Raw genomic sequence first — 15,702 nt, forward strand, 5'->3', positions numbered from 1 at the left:
CTTGAAACTGGCTTTGCTAATGAACTAAGTGCATTTGTAACAAAAGCTAGGAATAGGCTGGTTTAGAAAGTTGCTTGCAGGGTTAATGAAAGTAACATAGGAAAAGATCACAGGAGCAGTGTTGGAGAATCAGGGTGAAGGAGAAACAGAAAAGAAAGAAAGTCTCCCTTTTATTATCTCACAACCAAATTTTCCAATTAATATGCAACAAAATCCACCACCCAAGCAGCCTCTAATGATGTAGGTCACTTTCGAAGCACTTTACCAAATACTTAACTACCCTGTGCCAGGCCAATAAAATATAGATCTTAGATTTTTTCAGCATTGATCTTCAAACACAAATGTGCTATTATGCATCACAGCCAACTCCGGAGACACAGTAACTCACCCTGTTTTACCCAAAAGGTTGATGAGAGAGCTAAAAATAGAGACCATGTTTCCCCAGCCCCAGGGGTACTACTTCTACCATAACACAGGGCCTGATATTTCTTTAAGAATACCCCAAGTCCAAACTGACAATTAACAGTCACTTCTACTTAGACAAAGAAACCTAAACCCCTCTACACTCTCATAAGACAGGCAACCACCACAGCTCTTAAGTGCTGTGTTTCAAGATATCCAAAGAGGTCTTCAGAGCAGTTATTGAGGGTGTGCCTGTACTCTACAGCAGCAGGACACTTCTCAGACTAATTACTTCACGTGGAGCTTCCTTGCTATAGTCCTGAGCAAGCTCATTTATCTTCATATTCTATTATGCAGTGTTAGATACATCCTCAGACAAATCAATTTCTCTAGGTAAGGGATACATGTTTGTTGAGGCAAAAAGCAGTTTAAGAAGCATTATTATGAACAAATGCTTTCACAGTATAACCACTTGTACTTCCAACTGACTCCCACATTTAAATTCTTCATATATCAGAGTGGATTCAAACTGAAATGGGAAAAAATGCAGTGTTCTGCTTCTATCAGAAAAAGAAATACATCAGTAACAGCTCAGCTGAAGTCTGGCAAGGAGAGATGCAAGACTGTTTACCTCCCCTAGCACAAGGGATGTGATTTGGTGCTCTTCAGAAGAAAAATTAGTCTGAACAACATAGAAATACCAAATTCCAAAAATATACTTGCATTGGAAACATGCCAACAGGTCAAGTTTGGCAATAACTTTGCCACACACTTTGTCTACGCTGAGCGTGTTTAAAGGGAGTGTTTCCTTTACAGACTCTCAATTCCCAAGACTCAATTCTTGATTCACCCTCCCTGCTGTCAGCAACTATCTGTAAAACTTACTACAAGGTATGCCATTTTACATTCCTCTAACACCAGTTTGGCACAGAAAAATCAGAGTTTAAAGCTTACCTTGTCAGAGACTTATACAACCACATAATAGAAAGCAGCCATTTTTCAGCTTTTACAGGTATAAAATGCACACACCCTCACCACCCCTGAAGGACACTACCATAAGAAAGTGTTTTCTAATGGTCAAGAAACTAAAGTAGCTCTCTCCCTCCTGTACACTGTGTTATATGGCTTTCAACTAACCAATCTCACTGTAGTTTTTTCCAGAGGATCTTTACCCTGTTCTAAGGTTAGTACAACAGTGCTGAATGAGCTCTCACTCAATTAATCCTCACTGTTCACTGTGTGGTATCTTGCTGTAATTTACAGCATCTACATGTAGAATTATAACTGGAAAACCTCTCATTTCTCTGTTGATCACTATTGGGTACTTAAATTATTTCTTTATAGTAACTACTCCCCAGCACCTCCATCAGACAATTTTATGGTTCTTTTTTCAAGACAGCAAACTGGCAGACAGTGATGTGCATCAGGATTGCCCATAATTAGAGATGGTTGACTTGAAATACTTTGGGTCTCTCTTCAGAGGATAAAGCAATTAAACAGCACTTTGTCAGTACAAAGTACAACTTCAATCTCTTTCAGTGCTATCATGTGTTTTCAAAGCTGACATTAATCGGTCCCAAGAGCCTGAACTCAGAAAATGAGAAGTTCACAACTAACGGCCATATTTAAAACATGCGGTTGAAGTGAACCACCCAACCTCACACAGGAGTTCTATGGCTGAATTAAGATTTGCCTTTAACTCCTCAGAATAGCATCCAACTGCCCCGGGTGTAAATCCCATCTGTCAATGTTAATTCCCTTCTTTCTTCACCTACCAGGTCTCCTCCACCTTCAGCAGCTATGAGGAGGCAAATCTAAAGGAAACAAGCTCATTAATTAGCACAGCTGGATTAATCTGCTAAATGCCATTTATCTGGCCTTCCTGAAAACAGCAAGTGCTTTGTGGATAAAGAAAGAGTCTGAAATTACACCAGAATATGCCATTTTAAGGCAGAAATTTATCATGATCAAGCTGAGTTTACACCAACAACTTCTATCCCAGCATTTCCTATCTGTTGAGAACTTTGCATTGCATCACTGTTAGAGAACTCCACGTTCCCTGAATTTTCACTTCATGCAGTCTCAAATAACAATATAAGATTTAAATCCATGTTTGTATTGCCATGTCACTTGATATATTTGCAGCTTCAAGCTTGAGAAATCCCAACTACAGGGCTTTTTAATACTGAACACATCCAAAGAATCTCTGCAAGGGCATGACTTCACTGCAAATCTATTGGTCTATGCAATAACTACAACACAGCACAGGGTTAGGACTTCCAGTACAGCAACCACCAGAAATCTCCCAACACTAATTTCTATCAGAAACCTTTGTATCACCTCAGAAAAGTGAGTTTCTTTCAGTTTCATCAATGGCAGCATGTAACATATCACTGTTTTCCTTGTTTGACACCAAGTCAACACCTAATCCCTAATTCCAGAATGCTTTACAAACCACAGTAGTGTCATATTTCTGTCTGTGCTTTGCCACTTGAGTTCATCATCAATACATACTTGTTTGAATGCCTATTTAAAAAAGCCAAAATGCAAACTCACCTCATTCCCACCAACAGCTTTGGTTAAAATTACAGCAGAAGACACAGGAGGTGGCATGCAGCCCACTGTCTGCAAGCTGAAAACAACAAAAAGAGTGTTACATTCCTTACAGGAGGCAAACACTAAGCAACCTGCTACCTTAAAACACCAAATAGCAGAGTAGGAAGTCTTATCACCTGTGCAGTGCAATCAGCTTCCAATCAGTTACAGCCCTGCACCAGGAAGGGCACTCCTGCTGGCAGCATTTCTATACCATTTCTCTCCAGTCAGCACGGTGAAGAGTCATGTCACCATGCAAAAAGCACACTTAACCTCTCTGTGACTCCACTTCCCCATCTGTAGTGCTGTAGCTCTCATTCACAGAGGTATCTACATCTATCACAGACTTCCGGATAAAATCACCTGACTGCCATCAAAGCATCAACAGCTTTCTCTTACACTTTAGAAATCCAAGATACCCTATTATTATTGTAATTTTTTAGCATTGTTTGTGCAGCAAAGTTATTGAAGTGCACAGTAAATGCTGTTGCAAAGTAAGAAAAAAGTGGTGAACTTTCCTTTGTTTTCAAAGACAGTCCACAAAATCACACCGCAATAAATTACAATTAAATTTGAAACTAAGTAAAATAGGGCTTCTGAAGAAAAATTGTCTTGACTTGGAAGGAACAGTAATGCATAGAATAAAATAGATTGCAAAATCCCCAAAAGTGTGGAATCTACATATGATTTCAAGTATCAGAGCTTGAGATTCTAATTCAGAACAACCAATTACTAGTTGTGAACTACTTTGCATTCGTAACCCTGTCAGTAGAACCCCCAAGAAAGGCAGTGTCAAAAAGCTGCAGCAAACAGAAGTATTAAATCCAGGCACCAGGGTGCACATTAGAGTGCAATTGATATTCCACAAGTATACAAAAAGCTTAAAAAGAAGAAACAGATAAGCGACAATGACAGCATTCCCTCTGTCAGCTACAGACACTGTGTGAAAGGAAAGAGGCAACCAATGTAAGCATTATAGAAATCCAAGCACCACCTTGGAAGCACAGAGCACCTTCAGCTTACAGTGAAATAAGCTATGGCAGCAGAGAGTTGTCAGCACACGGGAGAATAAGCTCACACTGAAAAGAAAAGAAAGGAAAAAGAAACCGTGCAGGAAAGTTTGGAAATATATAGGAGAATATACAGCAGACAAACACATGGCAATTCTGATGTCTGTCTCCTACACTGTGATACTGTTATCTCCTATGTGGCAGCCAGCTCCTCAGACTTCTCACCTGCTCTAATAAGGAGTGGATTAAATTCAGAGTTATCCAGAGAGGTACAAAATGTGTGCAAGGGCATTCCTCTCAGCTGGCAGGGATTTTCCATACTATAAGGGAAAGATTTAATCATACAATCTCTGTTAACCCTCTCAAATTGACAATAATACATTTGGGATTAAAAATAAAAATCCCTATCAAGCAATATTAATCTAAAAAAAAAAAAAAAAAAACTAGTACACACTAAAAGGACACACTCTTAATTGAGTGTATTGAAACATGCACCTGTAAATTTTTTTTCAGTTTGTATCAACAACACAATTCTACCAATATATAAACAGATTCCTCTAATGGCCAACAGACTACTAGAGATAACAACCAACCAACTCATATATTCCACTGGATGAGGCCATGCTATGAGTACTAACATCAGGGGTTCAGACACTTGCTGTTCTGCTGATATCACTACAGACAACTGAGCAGTAGAGTCTGAAGTCACATGTTTTAGACGTATCTTATACCCAATCTTTGCATCTCGTGCCTTACCACCTGTGCTGTAAATGCTACATCCTAGAGTTGAGAAGAGGTGAATCTGTGCATAAATTAATAACCTGCTTCGTGCTCCTTTACAAATAGATGTTATCAATGCAAAACCTGGTCAGCTAACAAAAAAATCAACTTATAAGATGCCTGGGTGGATGTCAGTTTCTCCTCTATTTTATAAATTTCACAATTATTGCAAAGCAACAAACTTCCTAATATCATCCCAGACAGAGGGGGGAGGGAAAGACAAAAATCCCACTCAGCTGTAGAGACACAGGTGAAAAGCTGTACCACCCAAATCTGCCTCTCAAATAACACTTACAGCAAAACCAGACCATTAGGGAAGATGGGAGAATCTACCATGCATTCTGATGCAAGATGGAAAAGGTTCTGTGGGCTGTGCCCTTCAGGCATAACCTAGTGTAGGGAGCAGTGAAGAACTGCAGTGCCCAGGGGAGCTGCCCTGCCAAAGGGTGCTGCATGCCCTTGGAAGCAGAAGCCTGTTCTTCCAGGCCTTTTTGAGAGCTATCCACCAGCCTCCCCCACATGCTGCACTAAATGTGTGATAAGGAAGTAACTTTGCCCAAACCTGTCTTCCCTCACTGTTTTCCTTGGGTACTGCAGCGTTTCTAAGGGAATAAAAACTACAGCTGTGGGGGATTAGGATGAACTTCTGTTTACACAGAGCTGCCACAGCACAGTCCCTCCCATCAGCTCCTCACACATGCACAGGGACCTGCTTTGAAATGTGTTATTCTAGAATTAGGACAGAGTTCAGTATCCTCTGCACCTGCATCACACTGTACAGCTCCCAGTGCAGTGGCTGCTGCTCTGAGTGTGTCCTGAACAGCAGTATTTCTCAAGAAAGTACTCTCAAAAAAAAAAAAAAAAAAAAACCCAAACAAACCACCTCAATTAAACTCCTCAATCTGATCATTCTTTCAATGAAACCTCAATACAACAGAGTTACTGCACTAAAAGATAAAATTGCCAAATCAGGAGCAGTACTCAAGGAACAAGTGCTTGAAAGGCAGCTTGAAGCATACAGAAGTACAGCAGCTCACTAGTAAGACACAGATACACACTCATGACAAATGAGCCTGGTTTAGGCTCCACATTTAGGGAGATAAATGCACAAGTATTTATTTTCTTTACAAAAATAAATACATCCCAAGTTTCACAAACAGTTTTACAGCTGTACATGCATATACATACAATTATACTTGTGCATGCAATAGATCATGTCACTTAAGTACTAAGAATCAAAGTGGCATAAGATTCATGGGAAAGAAGGAATGAGACATGCTTCATGGAACCAAAAATCCCCAAAAATCTCTTTCACTTTGCATTTCAGAAACTGAAACTCCATGGATTAGAAAGGAATTTTGGCTACTGTGGAAAATCACATATTTCTCCTAGCTGACAAAAAAAAAATCACAATTATTTTATTTTGAAGAATACCCTTTACTAAAAATAGCTAAATACAAATGAACATCATATAGCAATCTTGTTATTTCCTTGCTTTACTGATACTGTTAAGCAAAAGTGTGTTAACTTTTAATTGATGTTGTCTCAATGTCACCTTTTCACTTTCACTTGGACCAATTCACACTTGATGGAGCATCAGGAGAAGCCTCTTACAAACAAAATGAAATGCTCCTTTATGTTTAGGCCTTGTAGAAACACAAACATGAGCAGCTTTTTCATTAAACTTTAAAGACAAGGAACTCCCCAAGCAATGTTTCACCAAGCAGTAAGAAACAATGGGGATTCTTTCAATAGTTTTCTGAAATAATTGATTTTTACATTCAAACATTCCAGTATACCTGCATGGCACTAAGTATTGACTCCCATTCAAAAAAAAAAACCTTTTAACTTTTTTTTTAACATAGCATCTATCCCTAGCACACCATCAATGCAGCTTTGCACATTGGCAGTGTACAGACAAGGTTTAAAACACACTGTGTTCATGGTAACTTAGTTTCTGCTCATCACAAAGTTCTTGTCCTACAAAAACTTTACTCTTTTTTACCCCAATAATTTAGCTGGAAACAGATACTGAACCCACGCAAGAAATGCTCAATGAAAACTACTTAAAAACAGCAGGCCAGAATGTGGCATACACAATATTTATTCACTGATTTATGCTTTTCCTTCAGTATTCCTTTTCTTTCTTCCCCACCTTCCTTGAGACCCAACACATCCTTTCAGCTGTGTTTTGTGAAAAAGAAAGCTAACCTGTTGCAACCTCCCTACACATAAAACTGTCCAGACTTTCTGAAAATGAGACCAGGTTCCTGAAGGGATAATCTTGTGCACGTACTTTGTTTTCAATAGCAAAGTGCTGAAGCACAAAAAACAACCAGCAAAACCTGTTCACAATACAACAAAACACCAGTTGCAGGATAAGCAGCCCTTTAAGAAAACAGCTACAAATATATTTTACTCCATTATACTTAAACATACCCTTTTAAAAGCCATTCATTTATAGGTGTGATTGATAACAGCTGAAGAAAGACCCATATTGCTGTTGGGAAGAACACAAGTGTAAAAATCTGGACAAAAAGGTGTAGTTTCACATGCATCAAAGCACTTGTCAGCTCCTGCAAAAGAAAAAGAAGAGAGGAAGTTGCAGTCATAACAGCTGAAGTAAGATCACATTTGTGCTTTTAAAACTAGGATCAGCTTTATAATACAAAAGGAGTGCACGTCAAAAAGTCACCTTTAGGGATCATCTGATCTCCTCTTTAATGTCCTCCAGACAACATAAAAGCTGTCTGCTCCTGGGCATTTTTCCACAGGAATTGTCCACTACTTCAATAATAGTGTAGTTCTCAGAACAGCAGCTTTTCAGCAGGCAGCCTTAGCACTTTGCCACGGCTTCAAAAACCTGTGTTAACTGCGCTGATGGCTGTTTATTGACTTTTGATATCAAGACGCATGAAAACTTGTAGGGAGTACATGATTTCAGGTTCCTCTGTCTGAAGAGAACCAGAAATGGTGATTCTCATTTATACTATTAAAAAAAAAAAAAAAAAAAAAAAAAAGGATTTTTTTGGATTTTGTTTATGGATGTTTGTATTACCAACCATTCATTTGTGATGTCGGAGGTTTTTTCATGTTTGTTATTTTTTCCCTAAAAGCAAAGTAGCAGACTTTGATTATTTATTGTATCAATAGGAAATTTATAGGAAAAAGAAATTTGGCTGATGAAGAATAACAAAGAAAGAATACCAAGACCATAACAAGCTAAAAACTGTTAAGCCATAAATTTCAGAGAAATAAAGTCTAAAGCACCACTGGAGACTCAGAAAACAACAAAGAAAAAATTAATTTTAAATAGTGTGAGAGCACTCCAGAGAGGTGATCAAGTACCCTTAAAGAAAAAAACTCTTCAGCTAGCTCTGTCTCTCTCTATTTCTCCCTTTTCAGGCATTTCAAGGACCTTCTACACAGGTTTTTGAGTACATTGAAAGAGTCTTGCACATTTCAACTCATTTCAAATCTCTCAGACTGAGAATAAAAATTCCTCTTCCTTTGTCTCACAGTAACTCACATTCTTCTCAAGTAAGCAATGCAAAAGAACTGATGGCACTCTTATTTAAAATCTATTTTGCTGGGATTCTCCAGCTGACGCTCCGGATGCATTAAACATATCTATCTATATCTCACATACAGAAGTACCCTTCTAATTTCATATTTTTACAATTGGAAAATGCCTCAAAACCAGAGGGTTTTCAGAAGACTCTGTGATACTTCCAAAACCAAAACCCAAGACAGAAAGAAAGCCTCATTTTAACTTCCAGAGGTGATACAACACAGCCAACCTACTGCATTTATTGATGGAACAAATCTCTGCAGATCTAAATTACCAGTCTTGAAAATGTTTCCAGTGATTGCTTTTGAGAATAGTAACAGTAATTTAGAATAGTTATCATTATAATATTATGCCTTAAACTGGATGATCACAGCATAAACACGGAGGCAAACAGCCTTCACCCTCTTAAACAATTTACAAGGGTTTATCCAAAAATACATCTGCCACCTCAAAAAAGTTGCTGGAAGCTTCTAGTTATGACTCTGTCTCTGCACACCAGACAGAACAGGTTACCTTGTCTTCCCCAGTATTTCACACCCTTTAGGGAGCCTATCCAGCCTCTCCCTGGCTGGTGTGGGTCCCTGTTGCCATCCAGCCATTCTTCCGATAGTCACAGCTGGACTCCTCTGAGCAAATACCCACACAGAGCAAACAGTGTTCTCAGTGGCTTGCCAAATTCCTCGTTGAAATGGATAACTCAAGTATGTGATTTAATTTCTGGGGCCCTATGGGAGGTATTTGCTTTAAAAGAGCAAGCTTTCCAGTCACTGCAAACTGAAATAGCATTATATTAAGGTGGAATGAAATGCTCTTGTCAGAGAACACTGAGTTTTTCTACAAATGTAAGAGGACCTTTGTCACCTCTGGTTCTGAAAGTGTAACAATGCCATGCACAGATAGGTTCTCCTTGAATGTTGCCAATTATTCTGTAAAATGCTTTTTGAACACACTAGCAAATTGTTTTGAGCATGCACTTACACAGCAGATTAAACCAGATTAAGTGTAACATTAAAAGAGCATCAGTTATTTCTAATTTTGTCAGATTTATCACTTACAAACATCTCATCCTGTCATAAAGCATACCAAGCACTAGTTTCCATCTAACTAATACATTGTCTAAGGTAGAACAGCTGATATGCAGGCCAAGAACAAATAAAGCCAAAAGCAAAAACCATATACTTTGCAATCCAATAAAAAGGCCTGTTGAGTAATAATACCAGCTTTACATTGTGCCTTAAACAACTAAAACATGCCTCAAAGTATTTTAATAAAAACATGACCTGGCCACCTAACACATATAAGGATTGTTTTTAACATACACTTTAGAAAGTAATAGCACAAGCTACAATGTGAGAAGTTATTTTCTTCTTCTGTCTTCTATCTCCATGGCAGAAATTCAGGAAAGGCCTAGCTTCTTCATGAAGCTGGATAACAGCACTAGCTCTAACTGCTGCTCCCAAAACATTCTGAGATCATCTACCTGGACATAAACATCAGCTCCTGTAAAAGCTTCATTCACATCAATATATTGCTTTAATAGATGGAAAAAAGTTATGTAAGTTCAAAGTAAGACATGACACATTGCCCAGAAATCTGTCAGTCACATCACCTTAACTGGAAGAATTTAGATGTAAACTAGCATGGAGAATCTAATCAGGACTTTGACAATGCTACTGATTTCTCACAGCTGCTGTGCAAATACAAGGTTTCAAAGATACAAACTAGTGAAAGGCAAAAAAATTTTACTTTTTTTTTCTCTGCATGCTCCACTCTATTAATACTACTCAGGTTTGTGTTTTGAGTTCTCTTCTCTGTGGAAGAGAGTGCCCCTCCACAGCCTATTTCCATTGAAGTTGAAAGGATGAAAGTTCACCACTATAACCATGGTGCAGGTGGAGAGACTTTGTTGTTGTTGAATGCACAGTGTTCACTCAAATCCCAGTCCACCAAGAGATAACTGGACAAAATTGTGATGATTCTTTCAGGCATTAGTATCATGCAACTTATGAATAGCATCCCTTGTTAGTCAACAGCACAAAGGAATCAGAAAATAAGACTAGCAGAGATGTGCAGTGTTTCATTTCAACTCTGGCTGCTACTTGTCTTGGCACATAGCCATCATCTCCTTTCTCCACTATTCCTTTACATGCCCCTTCATCTCTTCTGAATCCCAGACTGTTCCTCTTTGAACAACATGTGACACAGAATTTTAAAGAAATCTCAGTGCCTGTGATATGCACCAGAGTGTAGGTACCTCAAACCCACCTAAAACCACAACAAAATCCTATGGGAAAAGATTGCCAAGACTTTGCCTTTTTTTATATTGACATTGTATCTGCATAGGAACCCTTTTGTGCTAATCCTAGCTGCTGCCCTGGCCCTACCAAAAAAGGTAACTTAAATCCACCAAGTCTTTGTTTCCATCAATCCAGCAGTGAACAGCTGCATCTCACCCTGATTTGGGTTTGGGACACAACCAGGGTGTAGGTCCAGTCTCCAAATTGTGCTCATCACTTCCATTTAGTTAAAGCTGTGCAGAGACAAACCACCCACCCTCTGTGGATGGGTGACATTTATTCACACTCTCCTCATCATCTTCATTACTTTGTGAAGCACTTTATAAAATCAAGGAGGGTTATTCCTTAAACATCTAATATTTATCTTCTCTTGCTAGCCCTCCTCCCAGCACCACCACCATTCCAATTACATTCAAATCTGATCAAAAGGAACACAAAATTTTTAGAGCATAATAGGAATGAAGCAATGAAACAGTACAGTACCTCAGTTTTTAAGGAGAGTCCACTGTTAAAGAATATAGCTGAAACAGCAATGTAAGTTATGGTAATTTCTGGCTTCAAGGGTCCTAAAAAATACAAACACAGAGAACAAAGTGAACTACAGTCAAAGGGATAATGATATGCATATACTATATCAGAATAAATGAGAATACTTAAAAAAAAATACCTGGAGAAAATCTAATCAGTAAAGTCTGTAATAAAAAGAATGGCATTTCTAGCAAGTTACAGAAAGCATGCTATTCATTTTAAAATAAAAGTAAACCAGTGAGTGTAGAGTGAGTTATGTCATTATATAAATTTGACTTCCATGATTAGAGGCCATTGGGAACTCGCAGGTAAATTCTGGAAATTTGAAGATGGGAAGCCTTTCACAGTTCTGCCATGAGACTATCCCTACAGCATCAACAAACTCAAACCATGCACTCCAATAAAAATATTAGCTGGTACCTTCACAGGGCCATTGACATCCCTCACACAGCTACCTCTCTCTTCTTTCCCTACAACACACACACCTGTCTGGCTGCCTGCACAGAAGAGCCCAAATCACACCTTGCAATGATTTCCTTGGGGCAATACAATTCTGTGTTATTCCACTCACAACAGAAAATGGTTCAAAATGGTTCATTCCAGCCCCACAATTACACATTTCAGACACTGCTGCAGTGAAATCAGCAAGGGCAGATGCCTGCATCACCAAGGGTTCCTCTGTATTAAAGGCTTACATTTGTATATATTTATATACTTTTTTCAGGGAGATTAAAATATAGTCGTTTTTACACTCCTATAAAAATGACAAATGCTCTTAATACACTTTGCCTGCAGAGGCCACCAGGCATAAAACATATGTGCTCATTTTTTCATGAGCATTCAACCAGATATTATGTTAGAAAGAAAATATTAGCAGTCTACTTAGGACCAAAGTAATATCCTCACTCTATAAGTGACCATAAGTTGTCAGGAGCAAAAGTGCAGGAGCAAACAAGCCAGCCTTGACTCACCACTGCAGAAGAGAGGAACCTTTCTGCTCCCCCAGATGAATGATACATTGATGGTCACACTGGAGTTAAGGTCAATGGTCCTTAAATAAGAGGGACTTGATTGTACAAGTCAAATTAGTATCTCAAGTAATTTCAACTCTAATCCTACTCTCAGAGAGAACTCTGTTGACAAGACACTAAAAGTGTGTGTGCCAAACACCAAAAAAAAAAAAAAAAAAAAAAAAAATCGAACAAGAAAAAACCCCAAGCAAGCTATATCTATGAAGACTAAGGTAAAAATAAGACAGGAAATGCAAGAGTTACAGTTGCAACAAAGCACATGACTAGTTGCAAAATTATGGCATGTTAACTGAATAGATGGGGGGGGAAAACCCCAAAAGATTATATAAATATATAGCTCTACAGAAAACTATATTTTATAGACACAATTACCTCTATTTTCTAATCCTTTAGAAGATTAGAGTCTCTATGCACATGCACATACAGCAGACAGGCAGTGAGTTAATCTGGCTAAAACAGGGGTTCTTCCAGGACTCCGTTTTTTCTGGTTTATGATTTTTCACTGGGCTACCTGAACTCCTTCTCCCAGGAGAAGCCTCTACCACCAGAGCAACCACACACTCGAGGAGCACAGGGAACTCTGGTCACAACAGAAAAATTCTTTGCACAAAGGAACTAAATGGGCTCATTTATCAAATAGGAAAACACACAAAAATGGCTTGGCTTATGTCACGAAGGTGACAACAACACAAATCTTTGTTATTTATGGCACAATCTTCCACGGGTATGGATGCTGGACCATCCATACCATTCACTAAAGCCCTGCAAATTACCGTGCATGGCTTTGTCAGCTGGAAGATGACAAACTAAGGTTTTTTCATGTGTTGCTACTTCCCACCCCTCACCTCTTTCTGCTTTTAAAAAGAAATATTTTTCTTCCTCAGAGCACTGAGATCCCACAGTTTCAGAGGAGGGGATACCACTATGAGGAACATGTGCTCACTACTCTCAATCAATGTTTCCAAGATTTTTCAAGCAAGTTATCCCAGGAACAATACAGTGTCAAAGCTTGACATCTCTTTGCAGCACGATAATTTAATGAAGTGCTCCATCATAGCGCTTCCATGCAGGAAGTGAGCCGAGGAACAATTATCTCCTATTCTAGTTAAAAGGATCTCCCTCCCACACGGTTGCTAACAATTAGCACGGCACTCAAAGCAGAAAGGGACAAAACACCTGATACTATCAATTTCAGGTCAGTCTCTAAGGTCTGCAGAAAACACAGCACGGATCCTGCAAGAAGCTCCACGTGGGTTCTATTCACCCATGCAGAACAGCACACCGATGTCAGAAGGGATCCTTGCACAGCAGGGATTTTGCCTACCCTGAACTCCATGAAGTACCGGAGCCTTAGTTGCCACAGCATGTGTTCAAAGCCATATTTTTTTAATCACTTTCTTTTTTTTTCCCCCAGAACTTAAGAGGAGGGAAAAGTTTGGCTCCTCAGTGAGAAGCTGCCTATCCTCAAACTTCAGCTCTGTTATGAAGAAGAAAAAAAAAATTTTTTAAAACCCTGTGCCTATAAAAGCACAGATAGATTCTTTCTCCTCTCACATAACATGGAACTGCCAGAGGAATTCTACTGAAGTGTTTTACATCCCTTTTCTCAAGCCATCAGAGAACAACTGGGAAGAAGAAATACAAAATTTAATTTGGTCTTGAAATCTGTGAACGTCTGGAGCTGAAGTTCCAATGGAAACCGACCGGGATACACCCCCAGCGTTTATACTTAAAGATACATTGTTTATGTTTAAATAACAGTGGATATTTCATCAGCCCTTGTTCCGGGAAACATACAAGCCCTCCCTGCTCAGCAGAGAGGACAGATCTGCTTTGCCCCGTGTACGCATTTTTTACACCACCACTTTCCACAGGAGCAGTTTCCCTGTTTTCCTCTCCCTTTCGTGAGGGAGTAAGGAGGAACAACAACGAGACCGAAAAAAAAAAATCCAAAACTTTAAAATACAAGTGTTCTACTATAAAGCGAAAGAAAAGGTCTGGCCGAAACACAGCACCTGAGAGTTTACCACAATACTCCTCCAGCTACACCTCCGGGGAAGCTCCCAGGCGGCAGAAATCCATACCCTGAGCTGCCGGGACTTCATGCCCACACCTCTGGAAGTTATGACTTAGTTGAACAGGAGCACATTCAGAGCCAGCTTGGCTTCCACCACTCCTAATCCCAAAAGAGCAGGACGCTCCTCCAGCCACTGGTACAGTGCCGAGCAAAGACACGGGAACGCACCCGGGAGCAATTCCCGGCTTCCTGAGGAGCAGTGGCTGGAAGCGGGGAAGAGGAGCCGATGGAGGGCAGGGACCCCTCACGGGCGGGACGGGGCAGCGCGGCCGCGGGGAGTTGGCAAAGTCCCGGGGGCTGCCGGTGCCCCCGCCGGGCTGCCGGGGCACGGCGCCCGCACTCACCGCCTTTGACGCCGACGCCGGGCTCCAGCCGCGCCACAGCGATGACCAGCACGATGCCGAGGATGAACCACTCCTTCCGCAGCCGCTCCAGCAGCCCCATGGCGCAGCTCCGCTCGGTCCGGTTCGGCCGGGCTCGGCCCGGTGCCGCTGGGCTGCTGCGGGCGCGGGGCGGGGCGCGGCCCCACCGCCCGCCGGCACGGCCAGCCGGATCCGCTGACGGGAAAAGGCTCACCCACCGCCGCCATCGCTACCACGCACCTCCTAATAGGCGCGCAGCCCCGCGCTGCCGCCCGCCCGTCCGCACGGCTACCCGCAACTGCGGCCCCCCCACCGGCTCCGGCCGCCCCCGCCACGCATCTCGGCGCCGAGGCGGATACCGCGGGTGGCGGCGGCGGCGAGAACGGGACAGCGCCGTGGCTGCCGTCGCCGAGCGGCTCGGGAAGAGCGCGGGCACGGAGGCGGTGCCGGCGGGCGGGAGCGGGGCTGGGCGGTCGCGGCAGGGCGGTCGCAGCGAGAGGATGCGCGCTGTTTCGGTACATTACAACGCCCGCGTGACGGCCGGCGTTTGACGCGCGGGAGGGCGGGCGCGAGCCGGGAAGCGCCGGGGCGGGATCCGGGATCCGGGATCGCGCCGTGAGGGCGGGCGCGGGCCGGGGCTGGCGGGGCGAACACCGACAGCTGCGCTCCCCGCAGCCCCGGGCGCGGCAGCCAGGAGCGCCGGGCGGGCGGGGCCGCCGCCGCGTCACGCACCTGTTACCCGTGTGCGCTCACGCCCGCCCGTCCCGGCGCTGCGCCGCCGCCGCCGCCAGGGACACGTGGATCGGGATCGCCCTGGAGTTGGCATGGAGCGCCTGTCTGTCCGTTCTGGGCAGACCCAAAGGCACCCGTTCAGCCCCTGTCGGGCCAGCCGCTTCCCAGCGGCGGGCGGTTCCCTGGTTTGCCTCTGTGCTAGAACCGCTTCCATTAAAACAGTATCGTAAAACCTCATCCTGGTGCTCCACCCGCGCTTTCCATTCCCTATTCCCCTCTTCTGGCGCTTCCCCGATGGATTCATCATCCTGGCCGGC

General features: G+C 42.1%; 1 protein-coding gene across 2 annotated transcripts in view; it reads right to left on the reverse strand.

The window, feature by feature from the left end:
• Positions 1–14,801, reverse strand: part of SLC10A7 (solute carrier family 10 member 7) — a 140,089-nt gene extending 125,288 nt beyond the window's left edge. Inside the window, exons 1-4 of one of the 2 annotated variants that reach the window (XM_053941353.1) lie at positions 14,636–14,801; positions 11,139–11,221; positions 7,227–7,363; positions 2,959–3,034 (exon numbers count right to left, since the gene is read on the reverse strand). In XM_053941353.1, the coding sequence (XP_053797328.1) occupies positions 2,959–3,034; positions 7,227–7,363; positions 11,139–11,221; positions 14,636–14,735 (396 nt within the window). In that variant the 5' untranslated portion in view covers positions 14,736–14,801. Of the gene's footprint in view, positions 1–2,958; positions 3,035–7,226; positions 7,364–11,138; positions 11,222–14,635 lie in introns of those variants that run through there. The other variant, XM_053941354.1, reaches the window with a different exon arrangement.
• Positions 14,802–15,702: the final 901 nt, after the last annotated feature.

The sequence above is a fragment of the Vidua chalybeata genome, chromosome 4, assembly GCF_026979565.1.
Source record: "Vidua chalybeata isolate OUT-0048 chromosome 4, bVidCha1 merged haplotype, whole genome shotgun sequence".
Taxonomy (NCBI): domain Eukaryota; kingdom Metazoa; phylum Chordata; class Aves; order Passeriformes; family Viduidae; genus Vidua; species Vidua chalybeata.